Consider the following 27,467-nt stretch of genomic DNA (forward strand, 5'->3'; position numbering starts at 1 on the left):
TCTCAAAATCATTTCTTAAAGAGACTATCCTTTCCCCAGTGGAAAGAAAGAGAGAGAGAGAGAGGGAGAAAGAAGAAAGAAGAAAGAAAGAAAGAAGGAAAGAAAGAAAGAAAGAAAGAAAGAAAGAAAGAAAGAAAGAGAAAGAAATCATATCCATGACAATTTAAGAAATTGACACATTAATTTAAAACTTACTCAGAAAAAAGACCAGACCCAAAGAGTTCTAGGAAAATTGCAAGGAAGAGGTAATCTCTGTCAAACAAAAATTCTTCTAGAGATCTGAAAAAAAAAAGATGCCAAATTCATTTTAGGATTCAGTATAATCTTAGACAAGGGCAGTTGGAAAAAGGAAAATTTTAATGCAATTTTTTTTCACAAATCTGATGCAAAAAATCTTTTTTTAAAAAAAAAATTTAAAGATTCATTTATTCATTTGTGGGGGGGTGCAGAGGGAGAGGCAGAAAATCTCCAAGTAGACTCCCCACTGAGCGTGAGGCCGGACACAAGGCTCGATCCCATGACCCATGAGATCATGACCTGAGCCAAAACCAAGAGTTGGACGCTTAAACGACTGAGCCGCCTAGGCGCCTCTGATGCAAAAATTCTTAACAAGTATATCAATAAAATTAAATAATTGCAAATAATTTAAAATAACATGGCCAAATGGGATTTGGTAATGAAAGGAGGGCTTAACATTAGAAAAGATACTCTCATAATTCACAGCATTAGTAAATTAAAGGAGAAAACACAAGACTATCATAATATATGCATAAAAGATATTTTGTAATATTCAACAGATATTAACGATTTAATTTAAAAATATGACAAATTAGAAATAGAAAAAGAATTCTTAAATTGTATCTACAGACATATGGCTCACAGGAACTTTGTGCAATGTTGGATCGTCCCTTTTAAATCCATGAAGATGATAAACCTCTTCTAAAATGTATTAAACTAGGTTTGGGCCAGTTATTATTATTATGTAATTATGTATAATTGACATATAACATTAAATTTGTTTTGGGTATAAGACATAACAAATTGATATTTGTATATATTATGATATGATCACCATATAAATCTGATTAACATTCACCACCATACATGAATACAAAAAATTTTTTTTCTTGTGATGAGAATTTTCAAGGTCTATTCTCTTAGCAACTTTCCAATATGCAATGCAGTGTTATTAACTATAATTACCATGCTGTACACGATATACCCAGGACTTAATGTATTTTATAACTGGAAGTTTGTACATTTGATCTTCAACCATGGCATCCACCCCCCCTCCTCCAACTCTGGCAACTGACAATCTGTTTTCTGTATCCATGAGCTCGCTTATGCTTTTTGGCTTTTTAAATTCAACATATAAGTGAGATTGTACAGTATTTGCCTTTCTCTGTCTGACTTATTTCACTTAGCATAATGTCCTCATAGTTCATCCATGCTGTCACAAATGGCAAGATGTTTATGGCCGAATAATATTCCATTGTATGGGTAGCTCATCTTCTTCATCCATTCATCCATCAGTGGACATTTAGGTTGTTTCCATATCTTGGCAATTGTAGATAATGCTGCGAGAAACATGGGGGTGTTAGCATTTGGTTCTTTGCTGACATTTTCCTGTTTGCATTATGTCTGTATATAGCTTGTCCTCCACTATTTTGCCCTAGAAAGGTTCGTTTGAGCAATATAACCCAAATTCTCACATGTTCACCATGTTTTTCCTTGAGTCTTTATGCTTGAAGGAGAGCTTGACTAGATAGAAAATCCTTGACTCCTCTCTGGGCTTGGTGTCTCAGAGATGCTGTTCTGGTATGTGCTGAGGTTAAGTGTTTCTGTGGGTTATCTGCTGTCAACCTCATTTTCTCTCCCTTAACCTGATTTCATCTTTTTGCCACAGGGTTCTTTCCAAGTTTTCCTAAGCTATGTCTTTATGTTGACCACTCTGGATGACTTTTCACTGATAAAATGGGTACCTTTTCATTAAATAGATTTGGGCCTTTTTTCTATTTTAGAAAACACTTCCTGAATTATTTTAAGATAATTATTCTATGCTATTGCTTTGATTTTCATCTTCAGAATTACAGGTATGCATATGTTGGATATATTTCCTTGTTTCTCTAATTCTTCTCTATCTTTTTCTCTCTGCACCATTTCTTTGCTCTTTTTCATTTTTATCTTTTATGTCCCTTTCCTTCCTTTCCTTCAATTCTGCCAGTCCCTATTTCACACCCTCCAGCTGTCTACCAGCAGCCTTTTGTTGTATTGTCACTTCTTCCCTGACTTCTTATCATTCTTCTTTGTGATCTTTCATAGCTGTAACTGCTTCATTAATTATTGTTTTGAATTTGGGTTATGCTTTATGGCACATAATTTTCCCAGTGCATTTTAACTATTTACAAGGTATCTGTGGCTACCCTTTTTTATATTCCTAATAGTACCTGTATGTGTATTTCTTTTAAGCTACTCCTTTGAGTGAGTTGTATTTTCCCAGAGAATCAGAAGGTTCCATTGGAGGGAATGGTGGGCAGTAGTAGTTTCCCAAGAATCAAGGGCTTCCTTTGCTGCTGCTCCAGTTACAAACTGTTTCTTTATAATATGATGCATCTACGTAGTCACACGTCCTCTGACTCTCAGACCAAACCTGGTTCTTTTCGCCCTCAATTACTTCATGGATGACCTCACAGGCTGCCTGTGACATGGGGACACAAATGATACAGTCATTTCTAGAAAGAATTGTTCCAGCCCTTAACGAGATTTGCCCACTTACCCTCCACCGCCTACATTAGTCCCAGACTTTTCTATAGCTCTTTCCTTTCAGAATGAGGTCCTTACTGTGGGGGACCATATGTTTGACAGAACTTTCTGAGCTCTGCTACACCTAGGTCCCCTTTGTACCTCTTATTTACCTACCACATTATTATGACTTCCCTCCTTGGCTTTCTGCTGGACTCTGACTTTGGAGTTTGTGGATTTTCTGCTGGTTTTGTTGAAAATGTGATTTGTGGGCTTGTCTTCAATTTGTTGTATTGTTTTTGTTGTTGCCAGGAGGAGAAGGGAGAAAATTCAGTTTCTGTGAAAACCAGCCCTGTTAACATTTAGAAATATTTTCCTTCTGTTTTCTTTCTACAAAAATGACTTTGCATAAGAAAGCTCAGAGCATGTGTTTACTTATCAACCTAGTTGATTTTCTAAAATAAAAATAAAAGCAGGGGCGTCTGGGTGGCTCCGTCGGTTAAAGCATCTGCCTTCTGCTCAGGTCATGATTCTGGAGTCCCAGAATCAAGCCCAGAGTCATCTGACTCCCTGCTCAGTGGGGAGTCGGCTTCTCTCTCTCCCTCTGCCCCCCCCCAGCTTGTGTCCTCTCTCTCCCTCTCGCTCACTCTCTCTTGCTCATTCCCTAATAAATAAAATCTTTTAAAAAATAAAAATAAATAAAAACAAAGCACAGTCAGCTTAGCATCCTACTTCTTCATAATCCCAGGCTGCTTTTCCTTGTGTTCAGAGACCCTCTATTTAACAGCCTATTCTGGAATGATGCTGTATTATAAATTCAAGCCCATCAAACAGTTATCTTTTGGATGATGCAAAAGCCTTGTCCATCTTTGTCTTTTGCTACTGCATTTCCTTTAACAATCTTTAAGATTAGCCACCTTGATTCTAGAATCCCACCAAAAGTTCCTTAAGTACATAAAAATATCATTTGCATAAGCACAAAAACTTAAGCTTAATGTTTATAGGCGTGTCCTCTTTTTAAAAAGGAAAACATTTGGGGCGCCTGGGTGGCACAGCGGTTAAGTGCCTGCCTTCGGCTCAGGGCGTGATCCCGGCATTCTGGGATCGAGCCCCACATCAGGCTCCCCTGCTATGAGCCTGCTTCTTCCTCTCCCACTCCCCCTGCTTGTGTTCCCTCTCTCGCTGGCTGTCTCTATCTCTGTCAAATAAATAAATAAAATCTTTAAAAAATAAATAAATAAAAAATAAAAAGGAAAACATTTTTATTGGGAAAATTAATGTATTAATCAATTTATTAATGTAATAAATCTTATGATATTTTAAATTAACATCCTGCATGCTCATTTTCTAAGCAAAATGTATGTGTTTGACTAATAGTGGGTCTACCATGCAGTAGTGACATCACAGCCATGTTGGCCAGGGTAAGAGAAAATGGTCAGATTTTATAAACAAGAAGAATAGCCCTGACTCCCAACACAGATACATGCTTTAAATTATTTTGCTGGTAGCAATTATACTGCCATTACCCTCTCACCGCAGTCTGCCAATTTAGGAACACTTTCCTTCATTCATTCTAAAAGATGTTTATTAAATGCCTACTACTGCCAGGCCCTGTGTAGTTGCAAAGGATACAACGATGATCAGAAACGGACACGATTCCTACTCTCAGGCTCCTTATTATCTGTCAGTGGGGAGATAAATATTACTAAAATCAATTGCACAAATTTAAATTTACTACATGACAAGGGCTACTTTTGAAAAGGTGGGAGCTCCCCCTTGTCTGCAGTCAGTGCTGTCCTTTCCTTTATTGGAAGGAATTGGCTGAATTCAGCTCCCCATAGGACCAGGGCCGCTATGGACTCTAGGGGATGGGAAAACTGGTATTTCTCAACACTGCATAAACATCTTGCACCTAAGATCAGACTGCTGGGTCCTTGAGCCCAGGATGTTTATTCCCTGCCTTTCCTCCATGCAATGCATTCTCCATACTTGCCTTATTAGAAGAGTGACCAATGGAGAGGCAGGTCTCTCCACAGTCATTTCACTAAGAGACTCGACCCAAGCAGGTCTCTTCAAAGATGCCAAGAATGTGGTGTCCCATGCACCTTCTGAAAGCACTGCTCACAAGTACAGACCTATCCCAACTGACCACTTTGCTCAATGCCAATGAAGGGGAATAGGATACTCTAATAACATATTGATTTAAGAAGTTCAGGGAAGCATGTTCTAGGAAGTAATGGTTGAGATTAGGTCTGAAGGAAAAGCTTGAGTAAATTAGACAACGAGCCAAGGGAATCATGCAAAGGCGGGAAAAAACCAAAGGGTCAGAGATAAATCTAGTGTGGCTTGGTCACAAAGATGGTGCAAGATGAGTCTGGGAAGATAGGCAGGACTATATCACTCAGGGCCTCGGAGGTCAGGTTGACATAGGGAAAACTGATATCCACTTTACCTTCTGAAAACATCCCTGTAGATGGACTAAAAAAGACAAGTAAAGCAGAAGAAACAAAAGGTAAATAGAGTATTCCAGGTGCAAGTCAATAGTGGATGGACTAGGGTGGGGATGGTGATACTGAGGCAGGTGGGATAGTGTCAGAGATTCCAGATCTACAGGACTTGGTGACGTAGAGGGAGAGGGAAGTGTCCAGAAGGAGACCTCTGTTTCTGATCTGCACTAAAGATGGGGCTTCCGTTCATTGAAGTGGGGAGCTCTGGAAGAGCTGCAGTCAGGAGTGGGCAGGGGAGGAGGGAGAAGAAAGTGAACTCGATTTGGCAGGTGCTGCTTAGATGACGTGCTGTGAAGTGTCTAAGGGAAGTTGACAAATACCTGAAGCTCCTATGGGAAATCTGGAATGAGAATATAAATTTATGTGTCGTGCACGTACAAGAGATTTTTCTTGGAATTCAAAGGTCTCTTCACCATGCCTCTTCTTCTACACTGTCCATCTTGTAGATGTTTTCTTTGATAGAGAAAATGAGAGAGTTTGAGAGCTTGATGTTTTGTCCTCTTCCTCCCTCCTCCCCACTGCCTCTCCTCCCCTTCCTCCTCCTTCATCATCATCTGTTATACCGTTATACCATCTGGACCAAGCCCTGGGATTATCCTTGTTCTGCTATTTGTTCCAATTCACATCTTTTTAAAAGGCCTCTTTTTTAAACTGTCCTTGGCTTTTTTTAATTCCTTTTAATATTTTTTTTGCAATTTATGAACTTCATATTATTTGTGCTTTAACCCTCTTGGTGCAATTGTTATAGACACTCTTCACTTACCTGCATTTGTCCTTGATGGTGAACCCATCTCTCATGTCTGCAACATGCTCCTTTAATACGAATTCTTTAAAACCGTCCTTGTACAAGCTCTTGATTTCTTTAAAGGCTGTCTTATTTTTATTCTCAACTAGATCATTTGATATCAACAGAATTAATATTTGTGATCCTACTTTCTCTCTTGAATTATCTGCCCTTATCAATCAAAAAACAAGTCTGCCCTTTATTCTCCTCCTTTTTCCTTTCCTCTTTCTTCTCTTTTTCCTTCTCTTCTGTTATTGCCATCCTCCTTCTCTTTTTCCTCCTGCTCTCACTCTGTCTGATTTGGAGTTTTGGGGGTTTTTTTCTTTATTGAGAATTAGCTATGACTAAACACCAGCACAAATGGTTCTTTTGGGTGGGTCTATGGCTCATGGGTCCCCAAGGGTTTCCCACTTTTGGTATCATCCTCACACTCTCCCAGTTTCTCGCTATCTACCTTCTGCAGAATTTACTTTACATAACTAACTCTTATCATTACAAACACTATATGGCAGTGTTTCCAAGACAAGTTAATAGTTGTATTAATATGTGTATTGAGATATAATTTACCAACCATAAGATTCCCTTATCTAAAATATACAATTTAATGTTTTCAGTATATTCACAGAGTTGTGAAAACATCACTGAAATCTAACATGAACATTTTCAGTGCCACAGTAAGAAACCTTTTATTCATTAGCATTCTCCTCCCAGTACTGGTACCCTATGTCCAGGGTGACCTCTACTCTACATGCTGTCTCCATAGATTCTGCCTATTCTGGGCATTTCATATAAATGGTATCAGACAATATCTGATCTTTCATGACTGGCTTTTTTCAATCAGCATACTGTTTTCAAGATTCATCCGTGTTATAGCATATATCAATACTTATTTTTAATGCCAAATAATATTCCATGGTATGGATATTCCACATTTTTACAAGATTTATTTATTTTAGAAAGAGAGAGAGAGAGCATGTGCAAGCACAGAGGGGAGGGGCAGAGGAAGAGAGAGAATCTCAAGCAGACTCCCCACTGAGCAGAGACCCAGCCCCAGACTCAATGCAGGGCTTAGTCCCGCAACCCGGAGATCATGACTTGAGCCAAAACCAAGAGTCAGACGATTAACCCACTGTACCACCCAGGCACTCTGGATATACCGTATTTTTTTATCCATTCATCAGTTGATAGAAATTAGGATTGTTTCCACTTCTTGGCTATTGTGAATAATGGTGTACAAAGTTTTCTGTGGACATGTTTTTATTTCTCCTGGATATATGAATAAGAGTGGGATTGCTGAGTCATATAGTAACTCTGTTTAACATTTTGAAGCAAATCCATCACTTAATTATTGCTTTTTCTTTATCATTTTTTGCTGGAGGCAGCCATGTTCTCATTAATTGAGGAGAGGAGAGTTTTAGGGCCTGTTTTTGCAATGTGACAAAGACCAGAAAGGTTTAAAAGTCTTTAAGCTAAAATTTCTTTGCTCAGTCACGTTGTCCTTGTCTATTGATAATCTTGGATTTGTCTCATTGTGATGATGGCACATTTTACTTGATAAACGTGGATTTTAATAAATGCTTTCTGCTCAAATTCCATGAAGTGAAACACCTGGGAGAGGACACTGCAACACTTCCTTCGCCCATCTGGGAAGGAGACTCACCCTTGAACTAAATGAGATTTTTCTGGGATGTTTTCTATGGAAGTCATTTTTTAAGAAAGAAAAAGTATTTGCCCAAAGGTTTCTAAAACAAGCTTAATTCACTTAACGAAAATTAATGAATTTTTAAAGAATAAGACTTAGTTTTTAAATGAATTTGATGTCCAGAGGACAGACACTTACTGTTGTTTTCCTATTGGAACTTTTAAAGTCTCTCTCTTCATTAGCTATTAGAATGTTGTACCCAATTTATGTGTGTCTGCACACTTATCATCAAAACTGTTAAATGCATCTGTCTTTCCATCTCTAGTAAGACAACCAGGTACTCTTTTTTTTAGAAGATTGCAGAGATCACTCCCCCATGTGTATTTCTCCTTGACAGAATATACATTATCCACTGTATGTACTGCAAAATGAATCAATAGCCTAAGAATCTACTGAAATAATGAAAGACAGCAACATAATTTTGCTAGGACAGTGAGCATGCAAGACTCTAGCTACACCTGCTATGCAAAATGGCATGGGCTTTAAAAATCTGCGCTAGTTACTTATGTGAAATTCTTCAGTGATAAGATTTGATTTCATTAAGTATCTTCATATGAATGAAAATGTCAAGTTGCAAGTCTAGAATTGTGAGCCATGGCCAACCACTCCCCACCTCCCAAGTTCTCTGTTTACTGCCTTACTCACCCACTTTGCCTCGGCAAATCATAGAGAGAAGCTAAATGCTCTCAGCTGCACTATACCAAATCAAAGCTGAGATGAATAATGAACTTGATTTTCCATAAAGACATTCTGTTTGACATTTCAGCTAATAAGGTAAGCTAATGGCAATTCTGGGCTATGGAAAAGAAAATGAATAGTCTCTCTTTGTGTTTTATTTCTGTGCTAATCCATAATTTTTCTTTTAACATGCTGGAGTTAATTTCATATTTCACGATGTATGTGAATTTGGGATGAACGGTTTTATTAAGAGTACCCCCAATGCACCCTTTTTTTTTTAATTAGGCTGCTTATGGTACTAGAGGGGCTAAGGGAGAAATTCAGCTTTTTAGTAAGAGTGGCATCTCTGTAATAATATTTTTATCATCTATAATGCAAAATGAATTTACTTAAATGGCAGAATATTTAGATGCAGCAAAGACCGACGAAATTATTTAAGCACTGCTTATCGAATACATTTGGCATGATATATTGTAAATCAATGTTGAATGTGCTCTAGAGACAGCGGAATACATACATCATGTTGGTTTCTGAGTCATTTTGTTTCTAAGTACATGTTATTCTAAAGGAGGTAGTAATTTTCAATTGCTAAAATTATTCCACAGCTTCAGGTTAGGTGGGTTTTATTTTGTAAGATTGTATTTTTAAAATAGCAGCCTACCAGTAATGTGAATTTTCGTTATTATTACTTTCTTGATTTAGCACGGCTTCAATGATTTCAGTTCATATGGAAATGTACTTGTTTGTCCACTAAAGCTCGTGGGACTAGAAACCATCAGACCTCTCTGAGACTTTCATTGCCACCTTGGCTACCACGTATCAAAAATAAGGGATAAAACAATTACTGGTTGCTTAGCTTTTTGTGATACAGCTTTTCAGTGTTTAACGCAGGAATTTTTATTTTAGTCAGTTCACAGAACAAACTAGCAAAAACTTAGCAAGATGGGGAAGAAATACTCTTTTCTCTTTTATGATAACAAAAATGAAAAGTGCAATTAAGATTGATGTTTCCTGGGCTCATTGCCATGTCACCTGAAAAAGCAGAGACTATTCTCTCAAAGTAGGTGACCTCAAAAGAGATTTCAGAAGTTCTATGCAAAATAGCCAAAGTATGTGGGAAATTTGGGAGAAATGAAAAGGAAATGTTTCTTCTATTCCTACTGTCTAATCTTCCCATTCTGTTTTTACGCGTGGGAAATGAGCTGTGGGCACCGGATATTTTTGTTTCGTGGAAATCTTTAAACATCACAACCAGGCTTTTATAGAAAATGAAGAACTTTCATCCTTCCTCCCTTCATAATGTCATAATGTTCCCAGTGTCTGTTTTCCCTTGAAGTATAAACAGGTTACTAAGTTTGAGCACAATTCTCTGGCTACTACTCGTGATTTAGGTCCCCTTACCGATCACCCATGTTTCACCTACAAATTTTACGCATTTCCTTTGAAAAGCCTCTAATTTAGTAAACCTAGGAGTAGGAATGTGGCATTTTAGTGTATCACAGTTCATTTTTAAGAACACCAAGACAGACATATGCTACTCTTCATCCTTCGAAGTTTTAAAATACGTTCAATTTCACGGTTATTCTCTGTTTGCAGAATGCTGTTGGAAGCTCAAATATGCTGGATTGTTTGGGATTTGTAAGGTGTTCATTTTCTTTTCCTCTTTTCCCCCTTTCCCTCTCACACCTCATCACCCCAGGCCATTCTTGACTGCCCCATGCCCTGTTTTGCTTCCTTAATTCTGACATATTCCCCATTCCCCTTCTCCTCAGTATCACTGGCCCAGAACCTATGCATTACACTGTGTCTATTTTAAAGCCAGAAGAAGCAAACGAGAAAGCAAACATTTGCAACAACCAAGTTGTTGTTTTTTATTCCCTGTCATTCGTAAACTAAGAAAACTTTTATACCAGCACACCTTTTTATCCACGATTGCTATCTATAACCAACCTGATGATGAAAACACGCAAGGCTGTATGACCAGCATCCCTTTTGTGATTCTTTTTTCTACAGTGGTCAACCCACTCGTGCTTCAAGATGAGATGCAAAGTTGTTAGTCCTTTCAGACATTCTTAGCGATGCCAACTGCAAGGCATGTGTTACTCACAGACTCACATGCTAGCTCACTGTGCTTGTTCATTTATTGGGGAGCAAATCTAGTGAAAACAGCACCACCACCCTCCCTACGCATGCACGAACACACACACACACACACACACATATGCACTCAGCAAAGACCACAGAGCGGCCACCTACTGGGGACACTGGCAGCCGAGCAGCAGCGTCGTCACAGATGGCCCCCCATCATAAGAAGTTCTTGGCACGATGACACGTGAAACCCATTCTTGGGGACAATCAGGATTAAGTGGAGGAGGAGCAAAGATGAGAGAGGACTAAAATATCACCAGACTTGGTTATTAATTACTAACATTACCTCATTTATGCCCACAGCCTGGGGGACCCCAGGATATCTACATTATAAAAATAAAGGCATTACTCCAAACATATCATCTCTAAAACTGGGCTCAGTGTCTTTCCTACAAGCCTCCTCACTCCGTGTTTCCTACCCCTGTAAACAGCACCACTATCTACCCATTATTTTCAATCCAGAACACAGGCAAAAACTTTGATTTTTCTCTCTAGCTCACCCTGACATCTCCAAGGTAGACTCATAAAAGTTGGTTGAATGAATGAACAGATGGACGGATGAATCCCCACGTCCTAGAAATTTTATTTCTACTCACTTCTCTCCATTCTCTCTGCCATTATCCCAGGTAAGCCCAATAGTTTCTCCCCTAGATGATTACAAATACTTCCTAAGTGGTCTCCCTGCCTCTCGTTTTCCCTTAATCCAGTCATTTGCATAATCTAGCTCAAACAGTCTTTCTAAAATACAAAGTGAATCACTAAATCTTCTGCTTATAAATCCTTCAATGGTTCCTCCTCATGGGAAGGATAAGGTCCAAACTCCTTACCATGATTTACAGGATTGGATAGACTCGGGGAACTTTTTCCTACACAGCCTTGCTTCTTCACACGTCTTCTGTTGACTCTGCCCTTAGCCATACTGATCTACTTTTAACTGTCTCATAGGTGCTGTGTTCTCCTGCCCAGGGCCTTTGCACAAGCTGCTTCTCTTTTGTCTCTTCTATCCATCCAGCTCAAACTCCTTTCTTCTCTACTTAGCCCCTTTTCAACCTTCTCGTCTGGTCTGAGATGGCACTACCTCCAGGAAGCCCTCCCTCACCAGCCAAATTTGAGCTAGTCCCCTCTCCCAATAATTCTCTTGGCATCCATTATCTACCTATCATGCTATTTTACATAGGATTGCCTATTCCACTAGCCTATCAGTTCCGTGAAGGTAGATAATCCAGCCTCTTAGTCACAGCTGTGGCCATGAGCAAGTGCAAAGTCAATTCCATCTGAATGCATGAATAAATACTTGGACTCCTTAACAAGCCTCACTACCTTTTGTTCTGATGAGGTTGCAGAAACCAAATGCAATGATTCTTTATGTTACTCATTCCTACAAAGCATAAATTCTTCGGTCCTCTTGTTCTTATTCCCATTTTATAAATGAGACCACTGAGGTTCCAGTTGCGTAAATGAGCCCAATATTAAGGTGTGGGCCCCTCACTCTGATTCTAGGGCCCAGCTCTTTCTGTTCTCTGCACAGTCCACTGCTTGCTTCGAATGAGAAAACACTTTAACCTTAGAAATGAATTATGGATTGTCCATTGGCTTTCCGACGGCCAACAGTCTGCTCTGAATGTATTTTTCTGAAGGTAATTTTCTTTGCGCCATATTCTTTATTCTCAAGCTTTTTTCCACAGGCCCTACATCAGCAGCGTTTTCTGCATTTCTTGCTCTCTCCATAGTGAGAATAACTGGACCTCTTATTTTTATTTCATTTCCATTGTCCTTTTTGGGGGGTCTTTTTGAGGGAGAAAGAAAAGGTATGGGGAGGATCAGAGGGGGAGAGAGAATCATAAGCAGAATCCACACCCATGTGGCACTCGATCTCACGACCCTGAGATCATGACCTGAGCCGAAATCAAGAGTCCAACACTTACCTGACAGCCACCCAGGCGCCCCATTTTGGGCTGTTTTAATGTTTTTATTACAGGCTATAAAAATATCCAGAAAGATAAATAAAGGTGATACAGTGATATATATCCTAATATGAAGAACTTTGTCTCGGTACATTGTTTTTCTTCACAGTAGTCCATTGTCCTTTTCAACACGGATTTTTTCCCTGGTCCTGCCCTTACTCTTTCCACGGTGCTTTTCCCTGAGCTCAGTTATGCCTTAATGCTTGTCAGCCGCAGCCTGGTGGCAGACGACTTAGGGGGCCTTCCACTGGTCTTTCATGGGAAAAGCAAATTTCTTCTCGTTACCACCCAGCTGCTTAATTAGCAGGACTCTCTGTGGAAGAAATATCCAGAAGTACAGCTAGAGCAAGAACATACACAGTTTCTGGGAAACAATCCATCTGGTGCTGACCGTGACCTTCTGCGGTCCTTGTGATCCAAACCCACACACGATGCACACGGTCCCAAAGCACGAGAGGTGATTTGGCATCGTGTGCCCAGCAAATGCTTTCAGATTGGACAGACTTGGGTTTGAACCCTTTTTCTACCATGTCCCTCTCTGTGTGTCCTGGAGCAAGTCGGTTACCCTTTCTGGGCCTCAATTTCTTCATCTGTAAAACAGAGACAATAATGGTGCCCCACTCATCAGAGTAAGTACTCACCATGATGACAGTGTTGGCGGTTGAGGTATCTGGAAAAAATAGCCCCAATAAGGCCACATCTCAATCCCAGGAAACTGTGGATGTTACCTCCTGTGACAAATGTGGCTTTGCAGGTGTAATTAGTCAAGGGAGTTGGAAAGGGGAGATTATCCTGGCTTATCTGGGAGGGCCCTAAGTGTAATCGTAAGTGTCGTTATCAGAGGGAGGAGAGAGAGAGCTGACCACAGAAGCAGGCCATGTGACCACGGAAGCAAAGAGAGATTTGAAGATGCTATGCTGCTGGTTTTGAAGACCAAGGAGAGGGCCTTGAGCTGAGGAATGCAGGGAATGCAGCTCTAGAACGGGAAAGGCAAGGAAATGGATTCTCCCCTAGAGCTTCCGGGGGGAGCTCAGCCCTGCCAAGAACCTGGTCTCAGCTCAGTGAACCAGTTTTGGACTTCTGGCTCCAGACCTGGGAGAGAGTAAGTGTGAGTTGTTTTAAGCCACTAAGTTTGTGGTAATTTGAAACCGCAGCCTCGGGAAACTAACACAATGGTGATATTTTGGGAAATGAAAGAGGACTCCAAATGAGCTAATAACATAAGAAAAAACAACATTATAAAGGCTGACATGTGGGGTGGAGAGGCCCTCCGAATATTCAGTGTGTGGCCAGAGGTACTGCAGTGCCGTGTGTCCGAGGGGGCCAGAAGGAAAAGGGCAAAGGGCGAAGTCATGTGTGGGGATCTGGACGTGAACAGAAGTGAGGTCTTGCCGAGAAGGGAGTGGCAGCCGTGGCTGAGGGTGAGATGTGCTAGCGGAGGGGGGCTGAGCAGAGGGTGGAATGCCCGGCTCAGGCAAGAGCGACCAGCTCTGGAGAAAGGCTGGTGTGGGGGCTTTCCCTGGGCCACCAGGCATGCTGAGGGAAGGAGGAAACCCGGATTTAGAACAGAGAAGCTGTGTCCCTGAAACAAAACAAAAGGAGCCATTTTCTATTGTTCTCAGTGCCATATCCCTGATCGAAAACGACAATCCCTGGAAAGGAATTCTGAAAAGATTTATTGTGCTTGAAGCCAAATCAAGACTATTAGCGGGCGACTGATGGCCTTCCAGTTAATCTATTTCTAGCAATACCCAGAGAGGTGTAGGCCGAAGTGAAGTTAGTGCATTTGCACTCTCCACGTGTTGCACATAATTTGGCATTTCCTACAGAACACACTGTGCCTTTGCACAAAGCCATGTCTCCTCGAACGCCATCTCTCCTCTCCTGTGAGACCCGCACTGTCTCAGCCCCACAGGCAACATTCTGCCCATCATCCTGACCTTCTCGAACCAGTTCTTTGTTAACTGCACTACCTAGGATGTATTTGCTAGCAATTTCCACACTTTATTGTAACCACACTTCAAGGATCGTGGCTCCTTCCCCTCCCCTGATTCTACCTTCCCCTCAGTAGACAGAGAGATCCCTGGGGGCAAGTACCAGTCTGTCGATACCATGACTCCTGCTCCCACAGGGCTTGGCACGTAGGAAGCATTCAATAAATGTGAATGTTTGCTAAGAGAGGGGATCTTAAATGCTCTGCCCACAAAAAAGAAGAGGATATTTAACTGATGGGATAAGGAGTAAGATAAGCTAGATGGTAATCACATTGCAATACAGAAGCATATCAAACCAATATGTTAACTTACACAATGTCATATTATCAATTATATCTCAATAAAGGTGGAAACAGGAAAAAAAAGAAGATTTGAGAGGGCTTCAAGAACAAAAAAATAAGTATGAATGAATGGATGGATGAGTCAATTCACTCATTGTGCCCTACAGGCAGAGTTATCATGGGTTAAAGAAAAAAGTAAAGTTCATGAATCCCAGGGTCAGTGTCTAAAGGAAGGAAGGCCTTCCACCCAGTTCTCTTGAAAGTAAGAAGTTACAAAAGTAAGTCACGCCAGAACTGCTCCGTGCATGATATAGGTATTAATTCCTTCATCGTCTATTGTACAGTTCAAATGACAACTCAATATCTGATCTAGAATTTAAGAACAGATTTTCTTCATCTTCCAGATTGAATCTTCCTTTATGACATGATTTTTTTTTAATCAAGGCAGGCTACAAAAGGAAAATAAAATATCATGTCACATGCACGCTAATTTATTTTCAAGTATAATAAAACCACAGGTTGATTTTTACCTAGTGTTTTTCACATTTGAGGGCCAATTGTCTAAAATTCACAATTGTTTTCTTAAAAAAAAAGAGAACTTCACCATGTGCAGTGGATGCTACTATTACTTAGAGTTGCTACGATTTTCATTACAAACATAAATAACAGGAGCAATAGTAAAACATGTCACATTCACATTCGGAATAAAATTACCTTCTGTGAATTAAATACATCACTAAGAAATCACCAAGTGACTGAATGTGCACAGAAGCTACCTACACCAGGCAGGCAGCTCGGAAGGCGCAGTTAGTATGCCCAAGTCTCGGGGACAAATTGTGAACTATTTTACTCTCATTGCGCATCCATCTGAAATATTTAGTAAATCTAGAATGGCGTAGTTAATAACCCAGCTCTAAGAGTACACTCATTACGCTGAACCGAGAAAGTGGCGGCTCATTACCAACTAGGTTAACTGCGGCAGGGAGCGGGGGGACGTGAAATCCTTCACTTCCCATATACACGTAGCACGTGCAATGTGAGCACTTCCGATGTGTGGAAGGCACAGTGCCAGGCGTTGTAGGCGATACCAATATGCGTACCAGGAGTGCCCAGTTACTGTGCCTTGACAACCGTTGAGCATTTCTCGTCACACTTGTTTATAACCACACAATGGGAGATTTCACAGCAACTTGGAAGACCCCAATCGGCAGGACCGAAACTGATGAACCGCTAAAAGGTGCCTTGAAAAAAGAGCAACTAGCATTTTAGGATTTCCTTATGTCAAGCAGCCTAGTTATATTTTTGCTTGTTTTCATTACACTAGAATCGAGTCCTGTGCTTGTGGAAGGAGAGTGACTATGTTGGGCTAAAACGCCAGGAAAACTCTGTTCTTTTACCTATTTTACCCATTACCTGCAGATGGGTGGCTATTATTTCCGCCGTCTGCCTCTTTCCCTCCCCAGTTTTAATTCCATGGCTCCATCCTAATCTACATTATTTTTCAATTGCTAAGAAATGAGATGTCATCAACTAGTAACATGCTGGGTAAAAAAAGAAAAATGTCTCTTTTCCAAACTATCATGGAATCTGGAAAGAGAAAAAAGTGGTTAGAGAAAAGAGAAAAAATTACTTGCTGCATTCCTCACTGCACATGACTTTGATAATCTGGGGTATCTTGCTTTCTTAAAACAAAATTATAAGGGTGCCTGGGTGGCTCAGTTGGTTAAGCATCTACCTTCGGCTCCGGTCATGATCTCAGGGTCCTGGGATGGAGCCCCACATCGGGCTCCATGCTCTCCCCCTGCTTGTGCTCTATCAAATAAATATAATCTTTAAAAAAATAAATTATAAATTAATGTTTTTAAAAGTTTTGTGTTTTTGAAAGTTTTGTTTACAAAGAGTATATGTTTATATAAAGTATAAGATTAATGTCCGCTGCTTGCCAAAATTAATATCATGTCAGTGTCAAAAATCACATACAAATAGAGCTGAATAGAGTCATAAAGGGGGATGTACTTAAATTTCACCATATGTCTAAGTGCTTCATTTTTATAGAAAAGAAATAAATACTCGAAGTTATTGAAGAGAGAGAGCTAATTCCTTATAGTGGAGGTTTAAACATAAAAGGAAGAAAACAACATATGCTTGGATTCCAAAATCCTGTTACATCATAACACCCCAAATTGGAAAGAAGATGGAAAACATATCTTGAAAGCCTAGTCCACATGCTTGGCGCCCCCTCACAAAACCCCTGTGCCATTTTATTAACACACTTTTTCACGTGTAGCAGCTGGATCTAATGAGAGGCTAAATCTTGCCTTTGTGGTAGAAATTGATTTACTTTTCCCCCTCACTCTGAGTTCTCCTGTAGCCAGCCCCACGGCTTCGAGAGCCTGCTTCATTGTTCATCATTAGTATTTATCACTTTTACAGAATGCCACGGGGTACTCAGAACTAGACCATGCTATTCAAAAGAAAACACAAAATCCCTGCTCTCGGGAGGAGTGGGGTGGAGAAACCATTAAAAGCATTCACAGAGTCTAAGAAAAGAAAAATACAATAGTGACGAAACAATGTGTCCAGGAAGAAGGCAACTTAGGCCACCTCTAAGAGGTGGATTCCAAGGGGAGACGGAAGAATATGTGGCTGAGGACTCTTTTCTCCTTCTGAAGCTGACTACCGTCTGTGATGACCTCAGGTCAGTGCACTACCTCGGAGGGGCAGGTGGCAAGCCCGAAATGGAGCAAGCCAGGGATTCAAGTCACGAAACAGGAGGGGCGAACACGAGCAGCGCCTCCTCGGTGGGCAGAGACCATTCCCCTGCCATCTGCGTGACAGCATTCAGAGTCGGGAGGATGCTTGAGAAGGGAAGAAAGAGAATCTAATCCCATTACCTTTTATGAGTACTCAGAGAAAACATCTATAAAAACTGAGGATAAAAATGTTGCATAGTAATAATACGCACCCATGATCTCACACAGACCTGATTTCCTCTTTCATATTACCCAATAAATGCAATTTCCTCCTAACGTGTATTTTTTTAAATAAAGAAAATCAGTAGGATTCGACGATAGGTGTATTTTTCTGGGTGGGAAAGTGATGCATTTGGTTTCATTTCCTCCTGGTGTCGTAATCCTTTGCCATCAGCAATGCTATCAAGATTGGAACACTGATTTTAATATTTCATACTTTAATTGACTATAGTTCTGCCGTATATCTATTCAGCTTGAAATTTTGGATGACAGGATATTTTCAGCTCAACCTATTTTAATTCTTATTCTAGACTCCATGGAATCATATGACAGCAGGTTTAAGGCTGATATTAACCACTTCCTATTTTTGGCAGGTTGGTATAAACATTATTAAATAGGTCTATAAAGTCAGGTAGAATATAGTCAAAATCACCTTTTATGCACTTTCATTACCACAGTGGCTGCCTCAGAGCTGACATGCAGTAGATAGCTGCTGAAAGAAGGATGGGGAAAGTACATGATTAGAAGGGTGAACCAAGAGACAAGTCTCCACCTGCAATTATAAGAAACTCCTTCTGTCCACGTTTAGGCTTCCGTTACATTCATTACAATCACTGAAAAGTAAACCTCAGATGAGATGCCCTTCTACATCCAGTGATGGTGATGGGTTCCAAAAGTGCTGGAGTTTATATGTTAGAAAGGAGAATAATTCATGTGAGGTCCTCCTGACATAAAACTTGTCTTTCTTATATAACGTAAACGGTAAATGTGGCATTAGAGTTCTGCTTCTTTCTCCAAAGGGTATTTTTTTAAAAAACACCCACAAATGTCATCCCATCTATTTTTAAGCAGAGTGCTGCTGGGTAACCAGCTGAGTCGTCTAAACCCAATGGGAAAATTCTACGTTTAAATAAGCTGTTTGATCTCATTGAAAATAAGTGGTGCAGACTGACACGGAACATATGGATTTTTGCATACAGTTACATGTAAATTTTCCTGACTTTGAATATAAAACTCTAGCCTAAGCTGAAAAAATAGGAAAGCAAAATATATTCTTTAGTAATGGCTCTTTAAAGATTCCATTTTCTGATTCTGCCATCCAACTTTCATTGATTTCCGGTGAAAAACCTGTTCCTTGAGTTCTCTTTGCAGATGACAAAGTAATATTTGTAGGTTGGATTATGTAAAGACATCTAAAAAACAGACCTATATGAGTGGTAAATTTTTGATTTTTTCATAGATTTCATTTTTTAATGGATTTGGGGATTTTCCACAGAATTTAATTTTCAGTAAAAGTTAAATTTGTTAATTCTGAAAAAATGCTGACAGTACAGAATGGTATAGAGTTAAAAGTCAAAGCCCTCTGCTTCCCAGCTCCGCATTTCTACTTCTTAAAAACAACCACCACCATTATCATTTTAACACTTTCCTTCCGGTATCTTACACACGTAGTGAAACACAATATGTACGCGCATTTCCTTTCTTTCTAACAAGCTGGTATCATACTGGAAGTTACTGTTCAGCACTTGGCCCTTTTCAACTTTATAATATATTTGGTCTTCTTTTCATGGCAATACGTACAGATTGCCTCATTCTTTTTAATAACTATGAAATGCTTCATTATAAGGGAGTGTTCGTTCCTTTAGCAAATGTTCAATGCTCATCTACCATGTGCCAGGCACACTTCAGACACGAAGAGTACAGAATTGAATAAAACAAAATCCCTCCTTCACGAAGATCACATTCTTCTATATTTTAACATTTGACGAACTGGCATATTAACAATACACAGTGAGCAACATTATTCACTATCACGATTTTAGCTGTTACAAACAATGCCGTAAGAAATCACCCAGTAAATAAATCTTTATACTCATTTGTCAGTTGAATAAATTATGGATATTTTTCTTATTCATTCAGTCTTTCAGTCAATTCTTTCTTCATATCATCAACTTCTCTAAGAATGGATTGTGAATGTTTTATTGTTAGTTAAATTAATGCAAAAATAGAATTTTTACACTTAGGTACCCAACCTTTGTAAATCTACTTCCTCAAGTACCTTGATAGAGACACTAAAATTCATCTGAATTGAATCCTTCTGATCCAGCCTATGATAATGCTCCAGGGGGGAATTAGATCAGATGAGCCAGTTTCCCTCCACTTTTACTGATCACACATGCTGAAAACTCCTGATTTAAATATTTCGTGGTAACCAAATGCCTCCCAGACACAGTTTTTATGTCTCCTTTTGGTTTCTATGTGGCATAAGAACAAGCAAAGATGTGCTGAAACCAAAACAAAACGGATAAATGTATTTCTCCATTCGTAGAAAATTCGAGAAAATTATGCATTCTACAAAATTGGGCAAAAAATCAATTGTTACTTAGGTGATTCTTATTCGAAAACCCATCCCTCAGAAACCCCGCACAGGAAAAATCACTTATGAGTTTCTGTTGTCTTTGTGCCCCATATATTTCTTACAAGTGAAGTCAGGTCAAAATTTACATCTAGGAGCACCTTGAACAAACCTAGAGAAGGAATCCGAGTTGCCAGATGGGGGCGTAGCAGGGAGAAAGTAGCCTCATCTCCTCTACCTCAGTCGTTGGAGGGGAGGGTCTCCCTTTCCTGCCTCCTACCATCCCCGGAAAGTATTCTCTGTTTCAGACTTCCAGTGATATCAGGAACATTTGACCAGTTTGGGTAGAAACTAGGAAGCCACTTAAATTTTTTTTTTTTTTTCTAATTTAAGAACTGTGTCCTGGGGCGCCTGGGTGGCACAGCGGTTAAGCGTCTGCCTTCGGCTCAGGGTGTGATCCCGGCGTTATGGGATCGAGCCCCACATCAGGCTCCTCCGCTATGAGCCTGCTTCTTCCTCTCCCACTCCCCCTGCTTGTGTTCCCTCTCTCGCTGGCTGTCTCTATCTCTGTCAAATAAATAAATAAAATCTTTNAAAAAAAAAAAAAAAAAGAACTGTGTCCTCGTAGGAAAAAAAATTCCCTGTGGACATTCTGACACAAAACTGTTTTGTTTTGTTTTGTTTTGTTTTCTGGCTATTGTCCAAATCTGCCTCAGGGAAAATAAAAATAATTCCTTTTTGTCAAATGGGGGATCATAACTGGGGTTTAATTTAATGCTTTGCTATTAATTCAAAATTTTTTACTCTGCACAAACAATTGCCAACTTGAGTGGGAGGTTAAGGGCCCACTCAACCAGCTGTAGACAGGGGTGTGTGCATTGCAGAAAGCCAGCATTGTTACTAGGGGAGCCATGACTATCCGAAGAACCTTAATCAGGTCAGTCTGACTTGTTACCAGAAAGGTAAAGAAAGAAAAAAGGCCAAAAAAAAAAAAAAAAAGCCTTTCTCAAAAGAAATGTATCTGTGTTGTTACTATCTGCTGGTAATTCGCAACTCCTGTAATAGGGTAAACATCATCCTCAAATATGAAATCTTCCTATGTGTTCATAGATGTGTGAGAGACCAAACACCGAACACTGAATTGCAGTCAGTATTTGGCAATAGAAGGAATAATGGGTGTGCATGCTGTCTGCAGAGATTCTTTTATATCCGAAGATAATCATTTACTATCTTAAGACATTCTTACCTCATTACAGTTTTTACCATAAAAGGTTGGCATAATCTAGGTTTATGATAGAAAATGCAAGCCGTGTGACACATACCTATCCTTATAGATCAATGCCACTTTCATTTCTCCATTACTGTCTTTCATTTGTACAGATTCCTGGAGTGAAACAAATAGTGACATAGACTTGACACAAAGTGTAAGCTCCCAGATCCTGCGTCTTGTTATGGTTCTTCCCTCCTACACATGGAGACCTCCCTCCATTTGTCCTCTGCATATCCAGATAGAAAGATCAAAACTATTTTACAAACTGTGGAAAGCATTCATTTAGATTAACCTTTTTTTTTTCATTTTGTTGAGTCCAGTGGATAGATAAGTAATTGCAATATAATAGAGCTGAAACACAGGTCCAAGAGAGAAGAGACCTGAATTCTAGCCCAATTCTGCCACTTATTAGCCATATAAACAGTAATTTACGTTCTGGGTGTCAGTTTCTTCATGGGTAAATGATGGTAGGTATCAAAACATGATGTGAATAGATCTTCAGCTGAAGAAAAGGCATAGAATTTGATAAATTAGTGACATACTCAGGTTTCTTTATTGGCAGACATCCTGTGATCTTTACGATGCTGATACAGACAGCAACTCTCTAAGAGAACAATGCCGTTTAGAGCATCTCCCAAACTTCTTCCCTTTGGGAACCCTCTTCGGTGAAGCATTTCTGTGGATGAGTGATCCATGAAGTGTGTTGTAGAATACACTGGGTGAGATGACAATTTTAGGATTCTGTTTGACTGGTCCTGCCACAATCTGGGGATGGGGCTGTGTGGGCCAAGTGGCGTTCCATAGACCCTGCTGTGGAACATGGTTGTGGTTCCCTGGAGACCTTCACAGAAACATCCAACTTCAGCTCCCTGGAGGCCACCACAGCACCCCCAGTGGATGCCTGGTTATACATCCAGCCCCTGCCAAACCCAACACGGATACTACACCCATCCCCAGTAGCATCTTCATGGGCAGGGCCCTTCCAACCTGTTCCTCTGTGGTCCCTCCTACTTGCCTACATTGGATGCCACATTTCTTCCCTGCCATTGGTGGAGAAAAATCCAAGACTAAAGATTCCCACACTTACTTCTCAACTATTTAATAAATCAGGTATATCTCAGGTGATAGAATAAAAGATGTCATGAGCACTTTCATTTTATCTTATTGTCTTATATCTTATTTGATACTCTGCTTGGAACTGGGTATATAGACATGAATAAGACATTGTTTCTGCCAGACTTGAATGATATCATTCCTCCTCTCGAGTTGCTTACAGATTGGTGGGTGAGACAGATTTGTAAAACAAATGGTCTTGAAATATCGTGATAGTGTCACGTTAGTAGTATGTGCAGGTTGTTACAGTAGATTTTTATCTTTTTAGGTTAGCTCTATATTTGTTTCATTAAGGAGATCACTATGGAATTCCTGGTCTTCTTGAATGCAGAAGGGCTTAAATAAAGGATCTGAAGCTCCTATTTATTTCAGGTGGTATAATGGTTCAGGTGACTAGATTTTCCTGTTCATCAGTCAGCAAGAAGCAAACATTTCATAAATGGCTTCCCTGCTCTTAAAACCTATCAAGTAAATTCAGAATGACTTATTTTGTCTTACTAAAGAGAATGCACCTGTCAGGCACTCTGCTACACACAGGATCGCTCTGCTTCATTGGCCGGTGTGGACCTTCTGAACAGCTGATTAGGTACTTGATGTTTAGACTTAGGTCTTTGGCCCAAACTAACTCCTTAGAAGAATGAAAGAGCATATACAGCTCACAAGTGAAGAGAATCTATACAGTAGTAAGCAGTGAGGTGGCCCTGTCTGTCTCCGGAGTCCTGCGCCCACGACCCCCGAAGCTGCCACTTAAGTCTCCATCTGTGATGGGTCATTCTCTGTGGCCACCTGGCTGGACTAGGGTGCCCAATTATTTACTCAAACACAAATCTAGGTGTCACTATGAAGGAAGTTTGTTGATATGGCTAATATCCACAATCGGTTGACTCTAAGGAAAGATTACCCCTGATAACGTGGGTGGGCGTCATCCAATCAGTTGAAAGCCCTGAGAACAAAGCTGAGGCTTCCTAGAGCAAAGGAATTTCTGCCTCAAGACACAGGTCCTGCCTAATTTGCAGACCACCAGCTGTCCCTGCGGATTTCATACTTGCTGCCTCCCTCAACCATGTGAGCGAGTTCCTTAAAACAAGTCTCTTTTTTTTCTATTCTGCTCTAAGAACATCATTTGACCACTGTCCCTTACACACCAGCCTCTGGAATTTTCCCAAGTGCACTGATCTTCCCCATCCCAAGACCCCTCCCAACCCCAGGCTGAAAGAGCCTTGAAACTATTACATATTCCTCCATCATGGTTCTGCTCTGTTATGACTTAAACAGGTGGTAGGGGTTGGCCCCATGAGGGAATTCAACCATCATGGATGACATGATTTCTACATGAAAATACCTTTTGAATTCCAAAAAACAAGCTTTTATCTAATAGGAATTTTATATGCATTTTGTATGTCATTTATGTCCCTATAGTTAGTTCCTGATACATGTGTTACTATCCCCATTGTGTTTGAGAACACTGAGGTTAAAAGATGTGAAGGTCCCTGGACCAAAATCACATGTCTGGGAAGTAGCAGGGTCAAATTTGATTCCACATTTACCTGATTCCAAGCTCTATACTCTATTCCTTGCACCATGCGCCTTCCCTGTAAGTGAAAAACCACCTGGGTAAGAATTACCTGGTAGGAAAATATTCCATTTTTTTTCTGTGGCACTTTTGTAGGAGTATTATATGCAGAAGGATTGAAACATTACCTAAATGACAGAGGTTTCATATGGACATCAAATACCGTATCAATTAGAACAAAAAGACAGGATTGTTCTAAGGTGAACGAAAGCCTTTTAAAAAATTATTTATTTTGGCTTTTAACAATGTTTTGAACCCCACCGCTCCTGGCCCTCAGAAACTGATATATCAAAAACATGCAAAGGCATTTCAACCCTCAGGCTGCCTTGAGCTGGCTTCGCAGAGTTTGTCCTAATCCAACTGATGGACTCCCTCCATCTGCTTAGGCATCCCCGCCCCTGGCCAGTGCATTCTCTGACTCTCAGCCACACACGGACCTGTTCAAAAAGAACACTCCTGTTGCCCTCATTCTGAAGTTGGAGAGCTGTTAAGAAATATTCTTCTACAAAATTTCGGTCGGTGAAAATAAAGGTAGCTAAGAGCCAGAGAGCTCAATTCTAGAAGTATTACTTTAGGGTCTCAAAGCTATTCATTCAACAAGCACATATTAAACATTTACTGTACAGGAGGTATTTTTGGGAAAAACAAAGTTGAATCACATTGTCCTATGATTAATAATGAACGTGGCAATGCTCTGGGCTAGCGCTCCAAAACAGTGCCTTTCAAGTCAATGATAGCAACCAATTAGTGGTTAGCGAAATCAATTCAGTGGGTCACAAATAACATCATTTCTGATTAAATGGAGTACAATAGAGAAGAATAGAAAAGAAGATGGAGTACATGGCCACAGAGAGGTTAAGTCTGCCTTTATTTCTTTCCATTGTATATGTGTATATACTGGTTTCCAAAGGAAGATGTATTCCTTACCGTGAAATGTAGTCAAAACCTATTTAAAAGCTACTGCTCAAGAGAGAGCGAAAGAAGAAAACAAAAGCTTTGCTCTCAAGAAGCTTGCATCTTGCTGGGAAGATAGAGCTAATTAATGAACAGCAGAATCCTTTGTATAAAGCAGCTAATGACTAACAGGTACAATGAATGTTGCTGATTTAGTGTCCCCAGGAGCTTAAGACCAGGGGAAAATCACTGTGACAGTTCATTACTCCTTCCTCCTTGAAAAATCACTCACTTGGCTTCCAGGACAACACACCTCGCTGATCTTTCTTGAATCCCTTGTTTATTCCTCCTTAGCTCCCCATGTCTTGCGGTTGGGTCAGTGCCAGATGGGCACCACTCTTGGGCCACTTTTCTCTCCTACCAATACCCATTTCTTAGGTCACTCAGTCATTATCTGAGCTGTAGATACCATGTGAGGACCCACATTTGTCTTTGCAGCCCAGACAGCCTGAACTCCCAGCCTTGCATAGCCAGGGCCCTAGTTAACCTCTCTACTTAGATGTCTCGTGGGCATCTCAAACTTAATATGTCCCAAACTGAACTACTAATCTTTGTCACCCCAGTCCACACCTCCCTTAGGGTTTCCCATCTCAGCTAATGGGAATTCAATCCCTCCAGCTGATCAGGCCAAACAAGTGATTTCGTTCTTGACTGTTCTCAATTCCCATGTCCAAATCATCGTTGAGAAGCCTACCGGCTCTATTGTCTCCCCACCTCCTCCACTACCACCATTCCTAACCTTTGACCCCAGTCTGGATTAGAGCATGAGCCTCCAAACTCTTCCTCGGATTCTACCTTATCCCTTCTAGCAACCTCAACTCAGCCTGCCAAGTGATCCTTCTAAAACCACGACCAGTCGCATCTCTCATCAGAACCTCTGAGCTATTCCTATATCACTGAGGAAAAGCCACAGCCCTTCCAATAGCCTGTGAGGCCCAGTGATCTACCCCAGGCCCACCCATCACCACTCTGTGCTCGCCTTCTGTCTCCTCTCCCTCCGCTTCCCCGCTGAGCCTCCGCAAGGCAACATGGCAGGCAGGTCTCCCCAGCAGGACCTTCTTACGATTCTTTGTGCTCCAAGCACTTGCCCTACAGCTCTCCCGGCTGATCCCCGCCCCATTCCATCTTTACTCAAGGTCCCCTTCTCAGTGAGGCCTCCAGGGACCATGCTCTGCAGCACTGCAAATCCCACCACCCTCGCTCCTCCACTGGCACACTCTGCTCCCCTTTCGTGCTTTCTGTTTCTCTGTGGTACAGCTCACCATCTAACGTGCGTTTTACTTATTTTATTCATGCTTATCTTCCTCCTTCCACATTACACCTTCTGTGTCCCCAATACCTAAAGCAGCACCTGTTTCACAATAATAAGCTCGATAAGATGCGTTGAATAAATGAATAAACGCTTTTAAAGTATTTTGAAAGAGTCGCAAAAGAAACGGTACTTTTAACGCCACCTTAACCACTAACTAAAGGAAGAGAACACCATAATAAAGTTTGGTCAAGAAGCCTCACCTCGAACTCTACAATGAATACTCCAGGTGGGACATTTCCCTTCAACGGAGGCTGAGCTAGTTTGGGAATGTGGGTTCAGACAGCTACTGCATGAGCCGAACTCCTTTGCGCACAACTCCTGTTGGTTCTGTATCATGCTGCCTAGAGGAAGTGGGTTGAAAAATAGCCTTAAAGTACAAATCCTCAAAAGGCTGTTTCCCCATATGGTAACTATTAAGGTGGAACTTTGTATTACACATGTGCATAAAGACACCGAAAATATTATTCCATTCTTTCTAGATGTCAAGAACTACATTCACATAATTTGAAAGATGATCGTTTCGTTGAATTAGAATGAATGGTGTTCGTGAAGGAAAGATTCTATTTTGGCCCATTTGAATACAGTATACTTTTAGGTATCGTGAAATGTAACTCAGAGTAAAAAGTCCAAAGGGCACCAAATTGCACTAGTAATCAGATGATAGTGATTTAAAAAAAAAAAAAAGCAGGAAATTTTGAGCTGTATCTCTTCTTAAATCTCTTGTTTTTTTCTAATAGACACCAAATAGCTAAGTTAATAGTTCATAAGTGTAATCATTTATGGCCCCATTTGAGAAACTTAGTATCCCAAACTTGATGGTAAAGGAAAATATTTGCTGAAATCTATTTCAAAATTTGTAATTTTGGGGGCAACTCGGTGGCTCAGTCGATTAAGCGTCTGCCTTGCAGCTCAGGTCATGATCCCAGGGTCCTGGGATCGAGCCCTGAATTGGGCTCCCTGCTCAGCGGGGAGTCTGCTTCTCCCTCTCCTTTTGCGCCTTCCCCTGCTCATGCTCTCTCTAATAAATAAATAAAATCTTTAAAAATTCTTGTAATTTTGAAATTAAATATTAATACTAGAAATGATTGACTTGATCCAAACTAGCTGCTCCAAGATC

The 27,467-nt window shown here is 40.4% G+C and overlaps 1 protein-coding gene across 10 annotated transcripts in view; it reads left to right on the forward strand.

The window, feature by feature from the left end:
• The window catches only part of DLGAP1 (DLG associated protein 1), an 859,965-nt gene that overhangs the window by 576,075 nt on the left and 256,423 nt on the right, over positions 1 to 27,467 (forward strand). The window contains exon 1 of one of the 10 annotated variants that reach the window (XM_034642371.1): positions 8,249 to 8,509. The exons of the other annotated variants lie outside the window; for them this stretch is intronic. Coding sequence (XP_034498262.1) covers positions 8,459 to 8,509 — 51 coding nt within the window. The 5' untranslated portion in view covers positions 8,249 to 8,458. Of the gene's footprint in view, positions 1 to 8,248; positions 8,510 to 27,467 lie in introns of those variants that run through there. 10 annotated transcript variants of the gene reach the window in all.

The sequence above is a fragment of the Ailuropoda melanoleuca genome, chromosome 14, assembly GCF_002007445.2.
Source record: "Ailuropoda melanoleuca isolate Jingjing chromosome 14, ASM200744v2, whole genome shotgun sequence".
Lineage (NCBI taxonomy): Eukaryota > Metazoa > Chordata > Mammalia > Carnivora > Ursidae > Ailuropoda > Ailuropoda melanoleuca.